General features: G+C 34.1%; 1 protein-coding gene across 2 annotated transcripts in view; it reads left to right on the forward strand.

Moving 5' to 3' along the window:
- SEL1L2 (SEL1L2 adaptor subunit of SYVN1 ubiquitin ligase) overlaps nucleotides 1-24712 on the forward strand; it is a 167909-nt gene that overhangs the window by 12749 nt on the left and 130448 nt on the right. For both annotated transcript variants that reach the window (XM_074287834.1, XM_074287833.1), the window contains exon 2: nucleotides 11796-11851. In XM_074287834.1, coding sequence (XP_074143935.1) covers nucleotides 11796-11851 — 56 coding nt within the window. The remainder of the gene's footprint in view (nucleotides 1-11795; nucleotides 11852-24712) is intronic.

Consider the following 24712-nt stretch of genomic DNA (forward strand, 5'->3'; position numbering starts at 1 on the left):
TTAATAGAATGTCGAAACTTTAGATCAACCATAAAAATTCATCAAGTGAAATCACTATAGGATATTAATAATTTCACATTTACTAGGATCCTTTAAATCTCAAAACCTCATTTATTTTTTGGTCCTATGCTCATAAGTCTGTGAATAATGTTCAAAGCCAGCTTAGAAAGAAAGGAAAGAAGGATGAGTTCTTCTACATTTCTTCATTTGACAGATACAAGAAACCAATATCATCTGACTCAGAAGGTCGACTGGCCATTGAATGAAGAATCTGGTGTTATTTCTAAATTCCAGAAATTGTCCCTCTCCAAAACTACCTAAATATTGCCACTCCCTAATCAGTATATTAGCATAAAGAGGCTTGAAAGACATGTTTATTTAGGAGGGAATATTCCATAAATGCTTTTTCAACTTTAGGGATCATTTTGAATGAAAGGAGGGAACTAAGCAATGAGATTTTAGAAAATAATAATCTGTAGCTTTTGGAGTAGATATTTCTTGTAGGCGATCAGTAGCAAATAATATTGCCTACATAGGGATGGGGCTATATCTTAGAGACCCTTTAAATCTGGGCAAAGGAAATTAGATTTTATGGCAGTAGGCAACAGGGCACTATTGTAGGGTTTTTAGCAAAAGAGAAACATGAAATTAGTGTAGCATCTGTATTTAAGAGGGATTTGAGAGAAAAGAATGAAATAAGTTCAGCTGGACATTATTATACTAACCGTGGCAGGAGGCAATAATGATCTGGAAGAGGGTGGCAGCAGAAAGGAAGGAAAGAGATAAATTAGAAGATATAATGAAGCAGAATGGGAGTGATGTTGCGATGGGTTGTGGATAGATACTGACCCATTAACATTAAAGGCTAGTTATGGGAACAGTGGATCAGACTAGGAGTTCATGCTAGAAGACTGAAGTTCATAACTCCAGGAGTGGTACAGTATAGAAATATAGAAAGAGCACTGCCTTCTTCTAAGATCCATCAATCAGTTAATAAGCATTTATTAAATGCCTACTCTATCTGACCATGACATTTCCTAGTAGTAGTAGTAGTATCTTTTATTGTTTCCAAGATCAAATATAAAGTTCTCTGTTTAATTCCTAAAAATAGTCCCTCAAGGATTCTACATTCTACAAACTGTTCTTTATGCCACATTACCTCTTTAAATGCAAGATTACAGGAATTATATACAAAATAAATGCAAAATACTTGGTGAAAGAGTAGCGGTTGAAAATGGCATTTGAGATTTGACAGAAGATTCGAGGAGGAAGTACACTTCCTTGGAATGCAAGCATGGAGGATTCCAATGCAAAGGCAAAAAATGTGAAATGAAGTATACTATGGAAGGAATAATGAGAAGATTGTAGAGATTGTCAAGGAGAATAATATACAATAAAACTGAAAAACTAGACTGGAACCAATTTGTAAAGAAGTTTAATACTAATTTGAGAAGTTTGTATTTATTCTTAGTGGAAATAGGAAGTCACTGAAGATTACAGAAGTGGGTAGAATATGGTCAGACCTCTTCTTTATCACTCTGGCAAATGTGTGGAGAATAGTTGAGAGGAATCAGAGTTAGAAAGATAGAAAACTATTACACTAGTCCAGGAGAAGTGATGTTGTACAAGTAAAAATCAATAAGACTTGGAAATTAATTGGATATGAAATGAAAGTGAGGATAAGAATTGTGGATACAGCTGAGATTACATACTTGGGTGGCTTTTTCAGCCACCAAAAAAGTCAACAGTAAAATATGGTAGCCAAAAAATAATAATGATAATAGTAATAAGCAAGTGTAATTTAAACACTTTGCTTTAAAAGAAGAGTAACTAGAACTAAAAATATAGAATCCTGCCATATTTTGTTTTATTAAGACACATGTGGAGTTTTGTCCTCAACTGGATATGCTACCTTTTACAGAGGAAGGAAGGAAGGAAGGAAGGAAGGAAGGAAGGAAGGAAGGAAGGAAGGAAGGAAGGAAGGAAGGAAGGAAGGAAGGAAGGAAGGAAGGAAGGAAGGAAGGAAGGAAGGAAGGAAGGAAGGAAGGAAGGAAGGAAGGAAGGAAGGAGGGAAGGAAGGAAGGAAGGAAGGAAGGAGGGAAGGAAGGAAGGAAGGAAGGAAGGAAGGAGAGAGGGAGGAAGGGAGAAAACATTTATTGAGTCTACTATGTTTGGAGGGTAGGTTAAGCAATAGGAGGAAGAGCAAGGTAGTGGATAGAAGTAAGGCAAAGGAGTCAAGAAGGAAAGAAAATAAGAGATATTCACAAACAAAATAAAAATCAAGAGTGAAATTTATTATGTAAAAAGCATAAAAAATAATGATCTCATACAAAGTTAAAGTTGAAAATATCAAAACTACACTATATGTCAGCCACATTAATCAATAGTGTTTTAGACTATTTAAAATGTCTAGATAGCATAAGATTAGAATATTACTATGGTATGGGAAATGATGTACTGGTAGAATTAGAAAATTATGGAAAGATTTAGGCTTATGAATGAAGCTGTTATTCACCTTCAGAGAAAGAGGGTTCAAACAATCATATTATTTTTATGCATATGAATGTATCTATGTATATAATTATAAATGTATGTGTGTATATATGTTTGCAAGTAGGTATATATATATGCATGTGTGTATGTGGTATAACAGGTACATTCACATATCCATGCTTAATTATAGCTGCCTCAGGGAAAGGGGAGGAGGAAAGGCAAAAAAAAAAAAAAAAAAAAAAAAAAAAAAAAAAAAAAGTAAAAAGTATACAGTAGAGGACAAAAAAACCTGCAAAGCCTATATAAAAAATATAGGCTTTCTTGAAATGGAAGATTATGGTTTTATATTTTGAATCCTTTCTTCTGTGCTGCTATGCACATGGCAATGTTTTTTTCCCCAATTTTGTATTTGTTTAAAATAAATAATCAAAAACCACTCTATTAGCAGCATTGTTTTATCCTCACAATAATCCTGGGAGACAGGTGTTACTTTACCCCCATTTTACACTTTGGGAAACTGAAAGACTTGACAGAATCACATAGCTAGTAAAAAACTGAAATCAGGTCTTCCTAGAAACATATATGTGCCAAAATGTTTGTGGCAGCTCTTTTTGTTGTAGCTAGAAACTGGAAGATGAATGGATGTCCATCAGTTGGAGAATGGTTGGGTAAATTGTGGTATATGAAGGTTATGGAATATTATTGCTCGGTAAGAAATGACCAGCAGGAGGAATATAGAGAGGCCTGGAGAGACTTAAATCAACTGATGCTGAGTGAAATGAGCAGAACCAGAAGATCACTGTACACTTCAACAACAATACTGTATGAGGATGTATTCTGATGGAAGTGGAAATCTTCAACATAAAGAAGATCCAACTCACTTCCAGTTGATCAATGATGGACAGAGGTAGCTACACCCAGAGAAGAAACACTGGGAGGGGAATGAAAATTGTTAGCACTAATATCTGTCTGCCCAGGTTGCATATACCTTCGGATTCTAATGTTTATTGTGCAACAAGAAAATGATATTCGCACACATGTATTGTACCTAGACTATATTGTAACACATGTAAAATGTATGGTATTGCCTGTCGTCGGGGGGAGGGAATAGAGGGAGGGGGGGTAATTTGGAAAAATGAATACAAGGGATAATATTATAAAAAAAAATATATATATATATATATATATATATATATATATATAATAAAAAAAAAAAAAAGAAAAGAAATCAGGTCTTCCTGACTTCCTGACCCCAGAAGCAGTTATCTATATACTATATCTACCTGCCAATAAAATTAGAATATCCATAAAATAGCAAGCAAGGAACTCTCATGCCATTTGAGCATGAAGAAGAAAAGACAGAGGGAAGCATGATACCAGTCTTTAAGTATTGGAGGGGGGAGGCATTTCCTCACTTGGAAGAAGGTTTAGATTTTCTCTGCCTGGCTTCACAGAGTAAAATGAGAAGTTATAAAGAGGCATAATTATGCTTTATATAAAGTAAAATTTCCTAGCTATACAAATGTGAGATGGATTATCTGAATAGATTAGTGAGTTCTTGTGATATCCCTGGATATCTTCAAGAAAAGTCTTGAACTATTTCTCAATATATTTCTCAATGGACAATTCTCAACATGAAAATGCTTTTTTTAGGCACTCTGAAATTTCAGAGAATAAAGAAACTTAATTAGGTCACATGTTTTTGTAGAGTTAAAAACATATTTTTGGTTATGTTAATGAAACCTAGATCTCAGAACTCCAAATTGTGAGTTTACATGAACTGGCTTCTAACTAGGGAGACTTTTCACAAATCATACTTTTTTGGTTTATATTCTCTCTTATATGGGATATCAGAATATAACTCATGTCTATATTCTTATAGGTTGTGATAATAGTAGCATTTATATAGTATGTATTTTACATGTATTATCTCATTTGATCTTATCAACAGCCTTGGGAGATAGGTGCTATGCTATCCTTATTTTGCAGATAAGAAACCTGGGACTGATATTAAGCATCTATCCTAGTGTCATACAGCTGCTAGAAACCATAAAATGTTGAATTCAAACCTAGGTCTTCTTTACTCCACATCCAACTTTCTATCCACTATACCACCTATAGCTACCTATAATTGAAAGTGAGAAATCAATCAGTCAATTAGTTAACAAAGATTTATTGTTTACTATCTATTCTATATATTATACTAAGAACTGAGTTTGCAAAGAAAGGCAAAATACAATGTCTGTTCTCAAGGAGGTTATAGTCTAAAAGGGAAGGCAACATGCAAACAATTATGTACAAATTGTTTATATACAGATTGTTTTATATATAAATTGAAAATAATAAAAAGAGGGGCGGGCCATTAGCTCCCAGAAAATTACTCTAATTTCTCTTTATCTTTCTCATCTCTGTCTCTCTTTTTCTATTTTATCTCTCTCGTTCTCTCTAGCACATTTATATGTATATGTGTGCATAGAAATATATGTGTATATATGTGTGTGTGAGTGTAATACACCCGTCTGTGTGTGTATATCAGACTTTATTTCAAGTCTCAGGGTACCAAAATATAAGAGCTCATGCACAATCAAGACAGTTTTCCCCCTCCATGATGAGTTATACCTTTATCTCAGGGACTTTTTGTCACCCTTTGTTTGGGTCTCCTAGAAGAGAGATGGATCTAGTGACCCTGGCCTCCTTGCCCATCCCTGAACATACTCAACTCTCACCTTTAGGCATTTTCCCTGGCCTTTCCCCCATTCCTGGAATGTTCTCACTCCTCTTCTCTGCCTCCTAACTTCCCTGGCTTCCTTCATTTCCCAGAGAAAATCGCATTTCTGGGAAACCTTTCTCAATTCTTCTTAACTTTAATGCCTTATCCCTATTGATTATTTCTTGCTTTTCCTATATGTATCTTGTTTATACATGTTGTTCTTTATGCTGTCACACACCCCTCCCTCCCAATTAAATTGTGAACTCCCTGACAGTAGAGATTTTTGGCTTTTCTTTGCATTTCCAGTATTCACTACAATACATATGTTTTAGGAGCATAATAAATGCATATTGATTCACTTGACCTACTGAATTGAGGATGCAGAGGAAAAGAACATATATATCATCTGAACAAATAGAAACATAGGTTTGCCTTTACTTAACTTTCTTCTATTTCTACTTTTCTAAAAATTGACTCACTCCTATTCTTCACATTTCACTGACTTCCTTACCTATGCTTATCTTATCTTTTGGTAATTGTTTCTTACCCTATAATCTACATGTTAGTACTAGGTCATCTACAGTTTGATCTTTTTCTGACTGCTGCACTTAATCTAGCCTTAGTATCCTCGAATATCTAGAATTGTGGAATTTTCTTCACATTCTATTTCATTGAATATTTTGTTCTTAATTTTTGTCTATACTTGCCGATTATTTGTTATTCATATCAAAATCTGCAGTTAACCAAAAGTTTCATATATTTATCATGGCATTGGCAATTAAAAAAAATAAACATACACAAGGTATACTTATTTTGAAGATGATACTTGTCACATTACCTGTTTCCTTCCCTCAGACTGCATAAACATAATTAAACTAAACAACTTTTTGGAATGAAACTTTCTTATTTAAAGATTAGACATTCATAGGCATTTATTTTCTATAGATAAGATTCTAGTAGTATGACACTCTATAAACTGGTAAAGAAATCTAAACATATTCATCTTAATGTCTTTGTCAGTTTTTAGTGCTCTACTTACTGTTATTTTTTCTTATTTTAACATTAGATTTAGTTTTCTGTGGGCACTCTAGAAACCCTATTTTTCTCTCCATTTTTTGAATTTTTTGTTGTTCAGTCATTTCAGTCATGTCTGACTCTTTGTAACCCCATTTGAGGTTTTCTTGGCAAAGATACTGGATTATTTCCTTCTTCAGCTCATTTTACAGGTGACAAAACTGGAGGCCAACATGATTAAGTCATTTGCTCAGGGTCATAAGTGTCTGAGATCAGATTTGAACTCAAGTCTTTCTGATTCCAGAATTGGCAGTCTATCCACTGTACTTCAGCTGCCCATTTTCTTCTTCAACTCATTTTACACATGAGGAAATGGAAGCAAACAGGGTTAAGTGACTTCCTTAGGATCACACAGCTAGTAGGTGGCTAGATTTGAACTTGTGAAGATGCGTCTTCTTGACTCCCAGACTTGGCACTCTATCCACTGGTCAATCTAGTTGCCTATATTCTCCATAACCCCCCCCATTCCCCTAGCTTCCCCACATATTCTTTATCATCATGTCTAATAGGTACATTCCTTTAGGATTTATGTGTATACTTAAATCTTACTGTTGTGTGAATGAATGAACCAATTAGTACACCAGCATTTATTATCTACTCACTATGCTGTAAGAGCTCTGCTAGGTCCTGTGGCTACACCTAAAAAAGTGAGAGTCTATAGTCATGCAGCTTGAATCCTACTGGAAGGATACATTTACAGATAAACGAACACAGGACTGAGACAAAATATATATACAAAGTTTGGAGGATGGACACCAACAACTACAGAAATCAACAAAGACTCTGGAAGAGGAGGTGGTCCTTGAGCTATCTCTTGAACCAAAGAGGAGATTCCAGAGTTGGGTGAGGAAGGAAAGCTTTCTAGGTCTATGTCTATGCAGATCTCCAGGGAGGAGATGGAATGTCCCTTCTACCTAGGAAGCCAGTTTCAGAATTTTTAATGTATGCTCTGTACATCCTGAATGGAAAGGTAGGTAGGATTCAGTTAGATTGCAAAGAGCTTTAAGAGAGAAACAGAAGGATTTGTATATTATCCTAGGACAACAGACTTCCGAAAGCCTCTCAAGCACATGGCCAGACTTAGGAGATTTTCGTCATTCTACATTTAACCAATATCACATCAATAGTGGTCCTGATAAAAACCCATATCAGTGTGAAGCCAACCAATAATCATGCTAGTGGAGGGTATGCTCCATTTTTATTAGGGTAGCTCCTGACATGAAGACTTACTGGAAAACTTGACCCAGAGTTTCCCAAGTTTTCAAGGGATTTAAATCTGGAAAGAAAGCCACAGGACCAAGATGCTGCATGTGCAGGAAAGTCAAATGGAGGGATAGAAAAAGGGAGGGTTGAGTCCTGATTATGCAAAAGAAAACAAGAAAATTGATATTTTGTGGTATAGCTGAATGTGCATTAAGGAAAGGACAGATGTGATTAAGTCGGTGAAAATGGACTGAAATAGAAAACTGAAGAGAAACCCAGCAGATATGGAAGTATAGAGAGGACAAGAATCCGCTCCATAGCATCTTTCTTCCCACTACTTCTGGAGAAATCCTGGGGAACCTCAATTTAGCTGTCTGTAGAAAGGGAGAGAGGGGATACTCAACCCTCCTCCCCCCAACTGCTTATATCACTGCCTGAAAGAACAAGCATATTCCTTTAAATGCTTATTTATATTTCTATATTTTGATAGGACTACTATCTACTAGTATTTTCCTCATCCTCTGCAAATGATTCAGGCTGATTTTTCCCAGAAAGGTGACACAGTTCACCCTGGGACTTGATTAGCCTAAGGGACTAAGTTTCTTGCCTGAAAGTACAAGCCTGTTCCCTTAAATGCTTATTTATATTACTCTACTGTCTCCAGTATGATAGAACTACTTATATGCCATGATTCCCTTGATTCCCTATAAGAGATTCACCCTGGTTTTTCCCAGAAAGTAACAAAGTTGACCCTGGGACGTCATCAGTCTAGGGTACTAAGGCTTAAGCTATACCTTCCTTGGTGGCAGATGCTAGGTGACCTCTGGGCACATTGCCCTGGTTGCTGTTCACCTAAGGGTATAGGAAGCCTGTCGACATGGAGTTGGGACCTTTCATATATCATAGATGTCCCCAAACCAGGCCAAATGGAGGACCATTTCTATTCAATTTAGGGCTGTGGTGACTTTATTGAATATATGCTATAGCTCAGGAAACCTTTGTTTTTGAATATTATTTTTTTTCCATTCTGTTTCAAAACCAAACCTAAGTTAACAGGATACTGATCTGAACTGACCACATTGAGATAATGGGGTGAGGGGACTAATTGTACAATCTGCCTCAGAGTTCTAGGTGGCACAGTGAAAAGAACATGATCTGGAATCAGAAAGATCTGAGTTCATGTCCAGCCTTAGCTGCTTGCTAGCTGAGTGACCCTGCTTCAATTATATCATCTGCAAAATGGGGATAATAATAGCACTTACATCTCAGAGTTTGTTGTGAGGATGAAATTATATAATATTTGTAAAGTACTTTGCAAACCTTAAGGTGCTATATAAATGCAAAATGCTATTATTAACTAACTAATTACTCTTGAGGAGTTTCAGTCTCTAATGCTGTCAACTTAACCTCTATTTCTGTGTATTCCCCCAAATTAGCTGCCAATGATTAAAACACAACTTTTATTTAACTAATATCAGTTAATTTTTCCAAAAGAAATTTACTTCACAAATATAGCTACTAGATGAGTCACTGAATCAGCTACTGATAGTATAGATCTCACAGGCCATTCTTTCCTTTGAGGCCTTTATGATTATTTGACTGTTGCAAAATCCCTGCATGGGCAATAGTCTTGGATCTCCAGCAAATCACTTTCTTATCTTTCAAAGTTACCAAGGTCATAGCTATTACCAATTTCCTTAACCTAAGACAAGAAAGAACAAATATGAAGACAAAGAATTGAGGTTCACATTCATAAGCCATACTTAAGTCTCAGATAGAGAGGACCTAGGTCCTCTTTCCATAGGTCCTAGAGTCCTCTTTCCTCTCACTGAAATGCAGCTAGGTAAAAAGGAGTCAGACCAGGACTGTCTCTTGAAGACTAATGCTTTTTTAACATATCCCTGGTTCCAGGTACATGAACAATCAAAAAGGCTTCTCTTTATCGTATGACTGGCATACTAGAATGAATTATACAATATCTATACATGCTCCAAATAACTATATTTTAATAGCATCTCTATTTCACATCGTGTCTTTTTTGAAACAGGCTTCCCAGCCTCTTCCATATTAGCCTCTCTCCCCTCTTCCATATGTATCAGCTGAACATTCTGATGTCTGTTAATTAGCCTCTCTCCCCATTGTCCTGTTTCATATGTTACTTGAAATGCTGTCCATTTTCAGTTGTTTTTGTCTACATCTATAAATTCACAGGAAAGCTAAGTGGATAGAGCACTGTGCAGGAAACCAGAAAGACTCCTCTTCCCAAGTTCAAATCTGGCATCAGATACTTACTGTAGTGGACAAGTCGTTTAATCCTGTTTGTCCCAGTTCCTCATCTCTGAAATGAGCTGAAGAAGTAAATGGCAAAACGTTCCAGTATCTTTGCCAAATAAACCCCAAATAGGGTCATGGAGGGTTGGATACTACTGAACAATAAAATAAATGCACAGTTTAGGATTAAGTTAACCAAAAAATGAGAGAAGATTTAGGTTGAGGTGGATGACAAGTCAATTACAAAGAAACTTTCTTTATTGTTGGTCATCTCAACTACCAGTGCCTACTAGACTACTTATAACCCTGGAGAGAAATTCAATATGGAAATGAGCCAGTAGCTGTGTGAGGTATTTTTGGTCAGGTAACAACCCCTCACACAGTACCCATTCTATACTATACTATACTATACTATACTATGCCCAACCAAATTTTTTTTCAAATCATTAATCTGTAGAATAATATTAAATTATACCATCATATCAAATATGATATTCAAAATATACAGAATACCTGTTGTAAGTTGCAGTTGTATGCAGTTGTAAGCTTTAATAACTTACAGTGAACCATTATAAAACACTTCAAATACATATATAGGGTGTCTCAAAAATCTAGTGCAACTATAAGCTGTAATATTTAGTAAGCTACAGTTAATAAATATTTGTAATCATTCTGTAACTATTAAAGTTATAATGCCCTAAGACTTTTGGGACAATTTGTATATCTATTTGAAATGCTTTATAATAGCTCATTTATGAATAATTGATCAGTTAAATTAATTTCATTTCTTCAGAATCCATCCCCCTTTTTCCTCTTAAATTTATAAGTCATTTGTTACCAAAATGAAGCTAAACTTTTGGAATTAAATTTACCTACCTTTTGGCAGAATTTTTTTTTTACTTTCCTTTTCAATAGAATCTGTCAATAACTGGATTGTAAAGAAAAGGAACCAGAGTTGATGATTTGGGAAGGAGCTAAAGATAAAAGACTTCTGCTGAGCATTAAAATTCAACAGTAAGAAAAAAAACAGGTATCAGCAGTAATAAAAATCACTGAATACCTCAAATCCTAGACTGTAATATTAAGGAAAATATTAGAAAAGCATAGCCCATATTTAAGACTCAAACATTATACTTTTGTGTAAGAGAAGTGATATGATGATCATCAATAAGACCAATTATTCAAAGTTAGATAATTGAATAATATATGATAATATAATAATATGGAAAGAGAAGAGAGGAAAGGAGAGAAGAGGAAAAGAAAAAAAGGAAAGATGAGAGAAGAAGAGAACAGAAAAGAACTAAATTTGGGTGTCAAAAATGCAGATATATGTTCAGGAAATTAGTGTCACAGTGTTTGAAAAAATTTAATAATGCATAAAATTAAAATTTTGTCATTATATAATCTAGCAAATTTGACATGATGTGATACAGTAGAAAACATATTTTTAAAGTGTATTTTTCTTTAAAATCTATGTCAAAATATCTCAACCACCATTCACAAATATGACAAAATGTATTTTGCTAACTTTATTGCTTATAGCTTACTTACAGATTTTCTCAAAGTCCAAAATCTGATTCATTCACAAGTACTTGTGATTCATAAAAAAAATATTTCTAAGATTAAGTTATTTAAAGATGTACTTTCAGAACACAGGTGAATATATAAGGATAAAAGTTTATACCTCTAATTCTATATTGTAATACTCCATTGATCCCACGTATTTCACCTCTGATTTGGGAAGGAACTAAAAATAAAAGATAAAAAATTCAATGGATGGAATTGGTCCTATTATTCTTAGTAATATTTCATGCCATTAGAATGCAAGATTAAAGGATTAAGACTTTTGAGTACCAACCTATATGTTTAAAAACTTCCTCAAAATAAATTAATATTTACTAATTTATATTATCTTTAATTGTTGTTATTCTTGGTTTCTTAATGTGCTCTAGAAAGCATGCTTTTTAAAAATAACAAGATAGTTATCTACTAAGAATTTATAAAGAAAATGCTCTTAAAGTTTGATTTGTTTTTTATCTTACAGACACAGAAGCAGAAAAATATCATAAAAAGCACAAAGAAAGAAACATTTCCAAAGAGGTAAATATTTTGCCAATACCTAGTATAGCTCCTAAAAGTTCAAAAATATTTAGCCAATCCAAAAGCTGTAAGTATATACATATTTTCACAAAAATAAATATCACTTACTAGCCAAGGTGATTATTTCTTATCAGTTTATTGAAGGGCGTTACCTGTTATATTGCTAATTTTCTAGGAAATTTCATAGTTGTCTTTTCTGTTCATTTTAAAAAGTATTAATACCTAATATGCTCAATGTATCTTAGCATATGTCTTGAGGAAAACAATAGTTGAGGAAATGGTTCCTCAAGTAAATTATAATTTAAAAGAGAAGGTTATCAGAGAAATGGGTATAATGTGATAAGTAACACAAAAAGGTCCAAGTATTCTGATAATTTAGAGGAGGGAGAAATTTCTTCTAGCTGGGAGGAGGTTGGAGAGATGAGGTGTAGAGGTGATCTGTAAAGTCTTCTGGAAGGAGGTAGTTTCCAAGACAAGCTTTAAAAGGTTGGGTAGAATTTTAACAGAGGAAGGTGGTAGAAGGAAGGGAGAGAGGGCATTCCAGGGATAAGGGGAAAATACAAAGAAGGAGTAGGAAGGGCCATTTTTAAGAAATGGTAAGCAATGCAGTTTCACTGTAGTTTATATTCAGGGAAGCATAAAATATAAAGTAGGGAAAACAGATTGAGATTAAGACTGTAGAAAGTTTCGAAAAGGTCATGCTTAAACTGTTTGTATTTAAATTCAAAGTAACAATAATGAAATCATAAACCAAATTATTTAAACAAGCTTTTATTCCAAACAATCTTTCCCTTTCGACTTTATAGCTGCAGACTTATTTTTACTTTGTTCCTCTCATTCACAGAATAACCTAGACCTATTTTTGATGACATTTTTATCTGCTTTCTTTTTAATCTATCTGTCTGTATATACATACATATATATACATATATATATATACTCATGTGTACATGTTCAGAGTAAATATGATTTTATCTCTTATTATGGTCATGAGGAAAATGACATATTCATCTTGCCATCCCTTTTAGCATCTAGCACAGTGCCTTGTACATAATTGGAATCCAATAGATGACTGGCAGGTAAAAGGTAAACCTTAATCCTAGAGAAAAGATTATGAAACACATTTTCTTTTTCTCTCATTTGAAAAGTAGGGGATCAAATAAAGACAACTCTGAGATACCACTTCACACCTCTCAGTTTGGCTAAGATGACAGGAAAAGTTAATTACAAATGTTGGAGGGGATGCAGGACAACTGGGACACTAATGCATTATTGATGGAGTTGTGAACTGATCCAACCAATCTGAAGAGTATTTTGGAACTATGCCCAAAAGGCTATAAAACTGTGCATACGCTTTGATGCAGCAGTGTCTCTACTGGTCCTGTGTCCCAAAGAGATCATAAAAGAAGGAAAAGGTCTCACATGTGCAAAAATGCTTGTAGCAGCTTTTTTTCAAGTGGGAAGGAATTTGAAATTGACTGGATGCCCATCTATTGAGGAATGACTGAATTAATTATGGTATATTATGGTATAATATGGAATATTATTGTTCTATAAGAAATGATATATAGGCTGATTTCAGAAAGCCTGGAAAGACTTATCATGAACTGATGTTGAGTGAAGTAAGCAGAACCAGGAGAACATTGTAATAGCAAGATTATGTGATAACGAACTGCAATAGACTTAGTTCCTCTTGTCAATGAGGTAATCCAAGATAATTCAATAGACTTGGGATGGAAAATAACACCCACATCCAGAGAGAGAACTATGGTGTCTGAATACAAATCAGAACATAGTATTTTCACCTTTTTGTTTCATTTTTTATTTGCTTTTTCTATCGTTTTTTTTTTCCCTTTTGGTCTTTTTTTCCCCCAACATGACAAATACAGAAATATTTTTTAAAGTATTTAAAAGTATTGTTTGATCTGTATAAGATTGCTTGCTGTCTTGGAGAAGGAAGAGAGGGAGAAAAATTTGGAACACAAAATCTTTTATAAAAATGAATGTTCTTTATTTGTAATAAATATCTTTATTTGTATTTGGAAAAATAAAATACTTTTGAGAAAAAATCCTAAGTTTTACAGATCACAGATTATATATCACTGTTCCTAGGCAGTTGTTATCTTACCTTCTATCAATTTCCCCCCAAAGTTCTAAATGTTGTATAAGTTGTCACTTGTTATTTCTGTATAAATTTTGTTCAGTGCTTTTTCTTTGTTATAGGGCAATATACTATGGAGAGTTAGGAGTAGGTAGGATAACACTCTCCCAAGATGCAATAATGTATATGGAAAAGTTATCAACAAGACAAGAAGAATGCCAACAAAAGATAAAAGTCAACTCCAAAAATTTAAGCCCACAGAACTATAATGATAATGGCACTATTGATGGAGATAGGGCAGTTAGGATAGGTAGGAAAGAAGCACATTAGGTGGATGAGATTATGAATTTTGTTTTGGACATGTCAATTTTATATATTTTTTTCTATTTGTTTACTTTCTTTGAATAGGTATCTGACTATTGATCATAAAAATTTTAAACTTCAGGAAAACAAACTTTAAGATTTTCCTAGATAATTCTTTCATTTCAAATACCACTAGCTTCCATTTATCTACATCTATCTTTTCTTCCTCTAAGAACCAAGGGGATGTGAGTCTTAATGCAGCCAAGAGTTTAGCGATATGTACCCAGGTTACAAGTAAACTCTGCTCCTCAATTATCTTAATTATACTCTCTATAGTACCACTCCTGAATGGGGATGGAGCTGAGGCTGCCGTTGGGGCTGGGGCTGAGTCGGCTGAGGTCGAGGGATTGTCTTTAGCTAACATCTGCCCCATTTCAGCTATAAGAGATTGCTGGTTTAGCCCTTAACTAGTTAAGTTCCTTATTTATCTATTAGCATGCTCACTTAATCTTAACAAAAAATTATTTTAAATTTAAATAAAAAATTGTTTTAAAAGCAAAGGTAAAAGCAGTAATTTGAAATGTTTACCTCTTAAGTCAGTCTCCAGAAGATGAAATATTTAAAATTTTTGTCTTGATTTCCTTAAAGAGTAAACAATCATATTATTTATTTTGTGTGACTATGTGGATATGTAAAATGTGAAAGCATTTTATTTAAAATCAATTCTTAGCACAGTGCATGGAACATAAAAGTCACTTAGTGGATATTGATTGATCCGTGTTTGAATGGTGTTATTTCTTAGAAATGAAACAAACAGAATAAAAAAGACACTTCAAAATTCAAGAAATACCATGATCTCAGAACCCCTGAAATCAGATATAAAATGCTGTGATACAAATTGGTAAGTAGAGAGACTGAGTCCTTAGGCTCATAGTCAACACTCATCAAATATTGCTTAGGTTACTATCAAAATGCCAAGAGACTTCAAGCTATATATATATATACTCTTGGAGTAGAAAAAAAGTACAAAACAGAAGTCCAAATGTTGCTTGGCTCCTTTATGATATGACCTGTTTATTAAAAATTTGGTCCCTTATTTCAATCTGGGATTTAACAAATTATCTCCCTGACTGATGCAAAGTTCCCCATCAAGTACAGCTGCTTTCTCTATGAGCGAGCTTCCTTTTTGATTCACACCTTGTAGAGAGTAAATAAGTAGAAGTATTGATGATGGTAACAAAAGAACATACTGAGCAGACGGCTCTGTCACTAAGACATAGAAATTAAGAACTGTGAATAAAGTCACAATTTGGTAGAAAATATGATGTGGTGTAAAGAACTATTGGATTTGAAACAAAACAAAATGAAAATCTTGACTTCTTTATTGTGTGATTTTTCTCACATTATTGATCGCTGCTTGTGGAACCTTCCACAAACTTCTTCCCTTATCTGGGCCTTTTTTTCTCATCTTTAAAACTCAATTAGATTTTAAGTTGCCTATGTTAGGGACTATCTTAGCCCCCCTCTCTTTGTAGGCCCAGTACTTCATGTTAGTTTACTGACTCACTAAGACAAGTGGGTTAGACTAAAATATCTTCCAGCTGTCATTTTTTAGTTTGTCCTGATTGATGAGAATAAGGTCTTGGGCTGAGTGAGCCCCAGGAGCCAACCATATTTTTTTAAAACCAAACTATTTTACAACTTGTCACTGCTACTGTACCTTCTTACCAAACACAGACCTAATGCTGCTCTCCGTCATTTTCTCACCTGCTGTCTGTCCTGCTCTGGGAAATATAATTTAATAAACATTATTAGTGCTTCTGAAAAGGCCTTAACGGTTAAGCACCCTATTATTCTACTCATCATCCCAGATAAAAGCATCCTATCCTGGTCATTATTCCTCTATATGTGTTGATTTTCCCTATTAGAATACAATTTCATTTTTTAATTTATCTCCTGAATTTAGTATTTAGCACATAGCACTTAATAAATATTTTTGTTCCTATTAGCCTCTTGATAACTAGTTGTACAAAGTTTATAATTCAATATTTCCTTGAAATATGTTTAATTTGGATGGATATCTCTAATGTATAGATTTAAATTATTTGCACACTTTTCTTTATTTTCTAGATTCTCTTTTTATAGGACTTCTCCTTATTATTTATTTTCTTTGGTGTTAGAAAATGATAAATTAATGGCCCAAAGAGTTGATCCATTATTCAATACATAATTTATTATCATAAGACTATTTTGTGCCTATATTGCTGAGCATCTCTGAGCATATTATATATCTTTATTTATGTAAATTAATCAGGCATCAGTAAGCTTCTTAGACTGTATCAGTCAATCATTGAGCATTTATCAAGGGACTTCCATGTGCCAGGCCTTATACTAGGTACTACAGATGTAATACAAAGATAAAAGTCACCTACTCTCAAGGTCCTTGTGTTCTCATGGAAACAACATGTACATTTAGGATTATAGGATGAAATGATTATAGATTTGAAACTGGAAGAAATTTTAGAAGTAATCTTATTTAACTCCACTTTACAGGTAACAAAACAGAGATTTATAAGAAGGTAAGTGAATCTCCCAGGTTTAGACAAGTAACTAGTATCAGGAGATATTTGAATCCAGATCTTCTAGGTTCCAAGTCTAGCTCTCCATCCAATAGACTATATATAAGTAAACATAGAATAAATAAAAAGAATGACTACAAGTAAATACAAGGTAATGAGGGGCAGTACCAGGAGATAGAGAAGGATCAGGAAAGAAAAACATCATTATCTTAACTAATTTTTATATAGCTCTTTAAGATTTGTGAATTATGAATTCTTATTTGACTCTCACAACAATTCTGTGAGAAAGATGCCATTATCTCCATTTTACAGATGAGGAAATTGAGCTTTACAAGTAAAATAACTTTGCCCAGTCTCATAAAGCTACCAGTATCTGAGGCGGGATTCAAATTTTAGCCTTCCTGACTCTCCACATGCAATACCATAGTGCCTGGACTGAACTTGAAGGAAGACAGGGACTCAATGAGACAAAATTGAGAAAGCCATTACAGTGAGATTAGCTAGTATAAAGATAAAGGGATGGTAAATGGAATGTCATGCATCAGGAGAAGAAGAAAAGGACAAATCAAGCAGTATGGGAAGAAAGTATGTGCAACGAAACTGGAAAAGATGGTTTATCTACTCAGTCCTAGTAGAGCAGTAAAATGACGGCTCTTTTATCTAGATGTTTCAGACTCCCCTCCAAAAAAAAGTTATAGTATAAGAAGAGAAGGAAATTAATTTTGGAATTGAATTATCCAAATTAGCTCACTACACTGAGAAATTTGCCATTTCTCTGAGCTCTATAGTCCATTTGGCTTGTCCAGACATAAATTTACTTGTTTCCAATATGGTTGTCACAATGAATCCATGTTTTCCATTTGGTAATTAGATTTGTTTATAAATTTTGGTGCCTTGCCTTCTTAATATCATTAAATCCATTAGAATCTAGTTTACATTGAAGTAATTTTCTCTATTAGCTCCTCTTTATTTTAGCAAACATTTATTTTTAGAACTATGTTCTTCTCTTCTGTTGTACGTCAGAGTTAGGTATATTGTATTTTTTAAATTAGATTTTAAAAGAAGCCCCTTTTGAAATATTCCAAAAAATCAAGCTGTCCTCTTTAGAAAACTTCTGCCAAATATTTCCAGTAAAATAACATCTATCACCTATTCAAGATTCAATTCTAAAATATATGGATTATATGTATTCTTCCTCTTTTCCCTTTTTGCTTTTTTTTGAGAGGAGATATTCTTACTTACTCATTAATAACTATACTGGAGAATATTTGGGAACAGGGAAAAGATGAAATTGTAATTGTAAAATTTTCTCAGTAGATGTAATTGAAAAAAAATGTGAAAAGAGGCCTTGAAGTCCATGGCTAAAATTGAATTTTAAAAATATGATCATGTTTGTTTTCAATAATTCATTTAAGTCCATTATCACAAATATATAGTCATCTATACATTTAACTGCTATTATGATCTTTTCATGTGATGATAGGGAAATTATATAGATTCTAATAATGATTCTAAGAATATTCTCAGAATTTTAGAAAGCCATTTTCAAAACACATTAAGCATTTTTATAAGTTATTTTGGGAGGAAAAAACAAAACATTGATCATATTTAAAGATTATTTAAAAATCCAAATAAAATCTAACCTCAAGATTAAAAATTAAGTAAGATTTTCTTTTCTGGATTAGAAAGATAGATATACTTTTTTGTTTTTTCTTTGGTGCTAGAGACTTAGTACCTGGTCCAGTGCCTTACACATGGTAAAGTTTTGCATAAACTTATTGTACAGTATTACAGATATGCTTGCCATTTGTATACATGTACCTATATATACATATACTTATATGTATATGTACAATAATACATGTTAAGGATGAGTAATTAAGTCATATATAGAATTGGTCTTTAAAAGATGGAGGTAGATCCAGAGAAAGAGAGAATCAGAGTAGAGAGTTGAATACACATTTGTAAAGAAGCCTATAAATCCTCATAAACCCTGCAGGGAACCACAACTATCCCAATCCATCTTGCCTCAGGGGAGAGTGGGGAAAGTCTGTGCTTTTTATAGCAAGGGTGAGGCAGAAGTGGAGTAATGAGAAGCTCCTTGAATGTAATGGTAAATGAAGGGTGATGGAAGAATTCCTGAATAAGCCATTTTCCTGCATTAAGCTTTCTGGAATTCCTACACCAAACCTCTTGAGGAGAAATGGAGGCAATTCTACACAACATGAAATCATGAGAACCAACCTGAGGAATTCCTTGACCAAGCAAAAATGGAATCCAAGTATCAGTAAAAATCCAGAGGCAGAACATGGAGGATCAAATTGAGATATTGTCCTTCCCTTTGTGGTCCATGCAAGTGGAAAAGGCAGTTGCCTCCCTATGGACTCTCGAATTATTTCTCCTTTTAGAGACTGCTAACTAGAATTTTATGACAAATCTTGGGCACTATATAAGTTACTGAAAAGGTGGACCTCACTGAAAGAAGATGTACTCTCTGGTGATCCCCTACAGAAAGGGCCTTATTTCTAGTGTAGTACCTTCCTGAGGAAGGTAAAAAAGTACTAGGGAGAGAAGGTCTTTTTACTCTTTATGAGTTTGGGGCAAGTCCTTTCTACTTTGTGAATTTGGTGTGTTATTTTTGCTGCTGCTCAGTCAATTTTAGTCATGTTTGACTCAATGGCTCTGTTTGGGATTTTCTTGTCAAAGATAACTGGAGTAGTTTGCCATTTTCTTCTCCAGCTCTTTTTAAAGGTGGAAAAACTGAAGCAAACAAGGTTAAATGTCACACAGCTAGTATCTGAGGCCAGATTTGAACTTAGAAAGATGTTTTCCTGATTTCTGACCCAGTACTCTATCCCTTGTGCCCCTTAGCTGCTCTTTGTGTTACATATAACCTATTTGATATTTAACGTATTGTTGACCTGAATGCTTGCATGGGATCTGAGGGATCTTTTCCTGATGCTTTATAGCCCTAAGCAGAAGCTAAATTCTGATTATTACAGGGATGAGGACCTGAATCAGAAATTTCAGTGAGTCAGGCAGCAAAGTGAATAAAAAGCTGGAGTCTAGAAGACCTGAATTTAAATCCTACTTCAAACACTAACTGCTTTACCTTGAAAAAGCTATTTAACCTCTGTCAGCTTCCTCATTGGTAAAGTGGACATAATAATAGCACCAACTTCTCAGGGTGCTTGTGAACATAAAATGAGATATTTGTCTTTGAAAGTCTTACTATTACAATGATCAGTATAGAAGCACCCAAGATTACGAGCCTTGGTTGCATTATTACATATTTGCCTCCCTTTTCTTACTGACTCTCTTCCATTCTGACCTATAGAGCCTCAGTTTTATTACTTTCATTTCTGACCTTTGATTTTCACTTTTCAAGTACATACAAGTACAAGGTTTTACACAAAGTAGGCACTTGATAAATATTTATTGACTTGAGCTGTGTTTCTGTGACTCTTGGCATGCATCATAGCCTAGTGAGTTTTTTTTCTGAACCCACAGATTCTACTACTGTTCTTTTCCATTTATGATATGATTTAGATTAAATTTATTTTGAAAGAAAATCTATATGTGTTTTATATATATTTCAGGTAGAGTAAAAATCTATTTCAACATTCTTCCCATTTGGTACTTATTGGAATAGTTTACTCACATGGCATTCCACATTATTCTTTGTCCCTGTCATATCACAGTTTAGGGATCAGCAAACTATGGTCCATGGGGACCCATATTTGTATGACTAGCTAAGGATGTTCTTTATATTTTTAGATAAAATAAAAATATTTTTAATGTAAAAGCCATTCTTAGTTCCCAGTTGAATTTGGTCCATGGGCTATAGTTTGCCAAACTCTGATATGGTCAATTCATTAAATCCCAAAGACATTGCCATTGCCAGCATGGCACAGAACCATATTGTCTCCATTATTCTTAATAATTTTATTATAGTGTCTTTGTTGAAATTCTACATTTTAATTCCTATTTATTGAGTGAAAGAGAAGGGTTCATTACACACCTCTCAGATTAGCTAAGATGACAGGAAAAAATAATGACAAATTTTGGAGGGGATTGGGGAAAATTAGTATACTAACACATTGTAGGTGGAGTTATGACCTGATCCAATTATTTATGGAGAACAATATGGAATCTATACCTAAAGGGCTAATCAAACTACTTACCTTTTGATCCAGAAGTATTTCTACCTGGCCTGTATCCCAAAGAGATCATAAAGGAGGGAAAGGGACCCACATGTGCAAAAATGTTGATAGCAACCCTTTTTGTAGTGGCAAGGAATTGGAAACAGAATGGATGCCCATCAGTTGGACAATGGCTGAATAAATTATGGTGTATATGAATGTTATGGAATATGTTTGTTCTATATTAAATGATCAGCAGGATGATTTCAGAAAGTCCAGGAAAGACTTACATTAACTGATATTAAGTGAAGTGAGTAGAACCAAGAGAACATTCTACACAGCAACAAGAAGATTAGGTGATGATCAATTCTGATGGATGTGGCTTTTTTCAGCAATGAGGTGATTCACGCCAGTTCCAATGGACTTGTGATGAGAGCCATCTGCACTCAGAGAGAGGACTATGGGTACTGAGTGTAGACAACAAAATAAGTGTTTTCACTTTTTTGTTATTTTTGCTTGCATTTTGTTTTCTTTATCCATTTTTTTTCTTTTTGATCTGATTTTTCTTGTGTTAAATTATAATTGTGGAAATATATATATAGAAGAATTGCACATGTTTACACATATATTGGATTACTTGACATCTAGGGAATGGGGGAGAGGAAGGAAGAGAGAAAAAAATGGAATACAAGGTTTTGCAATGCTGTATGTTGAAAACTATGCATATGTTTTGAAAATAAAAAAGCTTTATTTAAAAAAAAAGAAAGAAATATTGGGATTCCAAGAAATTTCAGAGAATACATTGAAGCAAAGGAAGTATGGCTATTTAGTTGAGGAGAGATATGTGTGGGGAGGGGTAAGAAAGTACAGAGGACAGCTAGGGGGTACAGTGTGGCCTTGAGTTAGAAAGAATATCTTCCTGTGTTCATAACTGGCCTAAGACACTTACTGGCTCTGTGACTTTGGGAAAGCCTTTTAAGAGCCATTTTGTCTCAGTTTCCTCATCTGTCAAATGAGCTGGAGAAGGAAATGGCAAGCCATTTGGTATTTGTGCCAAGAAAACCCCAAATAGTGTCACAGAGTCAGACATGACTAGGAATAACTGAACAAGAAAGCACAGAACTGAAGGAACAAAAAGCAAAGTTAGGGAAAATTGGAAGTTCATTAAAAGAACACTTGACAAGTAAAGAATCTTTGCTTTTTAATTCACCACCAATTTCTTACTTGTCTCCCATTTCTTATCAGAACCATTTTTTAACCCTTTCCAGACTAAAAATCATAAACATCAACAACCCAACTATAGAAAGTATAAAGATTTGTTTTTTTATTAAGTATCTGAAATGTTTCCATACCCTTTGGGACTATTTACCTTTGTGCTTCCCCATATTATTTTCATATGATTCTTAAAAGTTCAGATGCTATTAAAAACCATGAACAAATGGAACTTTGATGGATATCTCAGTGTAGCAACACTGAATACATTCCATCCATCAGTGAAGAACCTTGGATGAATTAACATTTAATGTTTCAATGTCCTTGAATGAAAAGAGTTCAGAAATGTAAATCATATAAATAATTTTATATTATATTCTAGTTTAAGGTGAATGTTTAAAAAAAAAGTTTGCATATTTATACTTTGGTAGTAAGTACATTATGGACAAAGTATCTTTCAACCTTTGTTTCTCATTTACTTTCCTCTTCATATAGTGTATGGTGGGACCTTGTTTAATAACCCACAGTTCTGTATTATTTGAGATTGTAAAGTTTGGTGAGGACCAATAAAACTAAGAACACTCTAAAAACAGAAATGAAGAAAAAGCTAGATCTGTTTTGTGATACAGTTTTAAGTTTAATTTGAGCCAAAATGGGAGGAGTGGGTATTATTTTCTAATGTGAACAAATGACATGGAAATAACTGTCCCTTTACTACTCAGAATTTCCCAGAATTGTGACTCTCAAGCAAACTACTGGAAGAAGAAAGTTAGCCACATCACCATGATAATTGAGTAGGAGTTTATAATCTAAACAAAACAAAACATAAACCAATTACAAATGATAAAACTCTATTCACATTCATGTAGTTATTTACAGAGGTATGTAAACATGCATAGAATATGGGCTCCTTGTGTTAGCACACCAAGTCATATGTCTATGGTCCTTAATAGTTTATAGAATCACAGAATTTCAGAATTGAGAGAGCCATCTGGAGCCTTCTGTCTTTCAATAATAATTCCTTCTACAAAATACTGAATATATAATTATTCAGCCTTTCCTTGGAAGACTAATGAAAGAGAACCCATTACCTCCTAAGGCTGTCCATTCCATCTTCACTACTTGTAATTAATAAGAAGATTTTTACTTTCATTAAGCAGATATTTTCATTTTTGCAACTTTCACCTTTTGGTTATAATTTTTCCCTCCCATCTAGGTGACGGCCTTTCAAATATTTGAAGAGTACATTAATTCTTTCTATTCCCCTACCAAGTTTTCTTTCCAGGCAAACATTCCCAATTCATCTAACCAATCCACAATGACATCAGTTTTTGTAAAATACTGACTGCCCTCCAGTTCATCAATATTCTTCCTAAAATAGGGTACCAGAATTTCAAATGTGGTCTGACCAGAGGTGAATATGGAATTATATTGCCTCCTTGAATCCAGGCTTTCTGCATACATTTCTTGCTTGAAAAATGAAACAAATAGCACTGTTATTCTTCTCCACATGTTCTCCTATTTCTGTGTATATGATTTTCTTGTAGTTTTGAAGGGAGATGGAAGGGAAGTTCTTTCCATTACTTAGTGTCTACTACAAAGAATATATTGAGGAGAATAAAAGAATTATTAATATAATCTCTATCCATGAAGTTTATAACTGAGTTGGGAGACATGGTAATTAATGCAGGAAAAGTTATATAATTTGAATTAAATAATACTACCAATGCAAGAACCCTTATTACTATTTAGACATATCCTTCTAGACAAGTATCTCAAGCAACTAAAAGCAACTACTTCAGACAAAGGATATCTTTCTCACATTATTCTTGTGAATAGAGTGGAGTAAATGGTAGCCAAAGCTTTGTATCACAGAATCATGAATTCTAAACATTGGAAGGAACTAGAAGCCATCTAGTCTGAGCTATCATGGATTACTGCCTTGGTGTAGCAGAGGAACTTTCAACAAATAGCTCAATGAAACTATGGCTTATTCTGTGAGGGCTTACCCAAAATACACAGTCATAGTAGTTCTCACAAAAGGTGACTCACAGGAGAAGGAAATGGCAAGCCACTCCAGAATCTTTGCCACGAATACCCCATGGACAGCACGAAAATGATAAAAGAGATATCACCAAAAGATGAGTCCTTAAGGTCAGAAAGTGTCCAAAATGCTACAGGGGAAAAGCAAAGGACAACTACAGCTAGGTCCAGTACTAATGACATAGTTGAACCAAAGACAAAAGGAAGCTCAGATGTGGATGTCCGGTGATAAAAAGGAAAGTCTGATGCTGTATTGCATAGGAACCTGGAAGATACAATCTGTGAATCAAGGAAAATTGTATTTGGTCAAATAGGAGATGAAAAGAATAAAAATTCCATACTTGACTGGGGATTCTCTCTTCCAAACCAACTTGAATTAGTGGTTTTTTTTTTCTATCTTAACTTAAAGATATTTAGTATAAAGAATTCACCTAAGTCTACCTGGGTAAATTCATAATTGAATAAAAAACTAAATTGAAAG

This window comes from Sminthopsis crassicaudata, chromosome 2, assembly GCF_048593235.1.
Source record: "Sminthopsis crassicaudata isolate SCR6 chromosome 2, ASM4859323v1, whole genome shotgun sequence".
Taxonomy (NCBI): domain Eukaryota; kingdom Metazoa; phylum Chordata; class Mammalia; order Dasyuromorphia; family Dasyuridae; genus Sminthopsis; species Sminthopsis crassicaudata.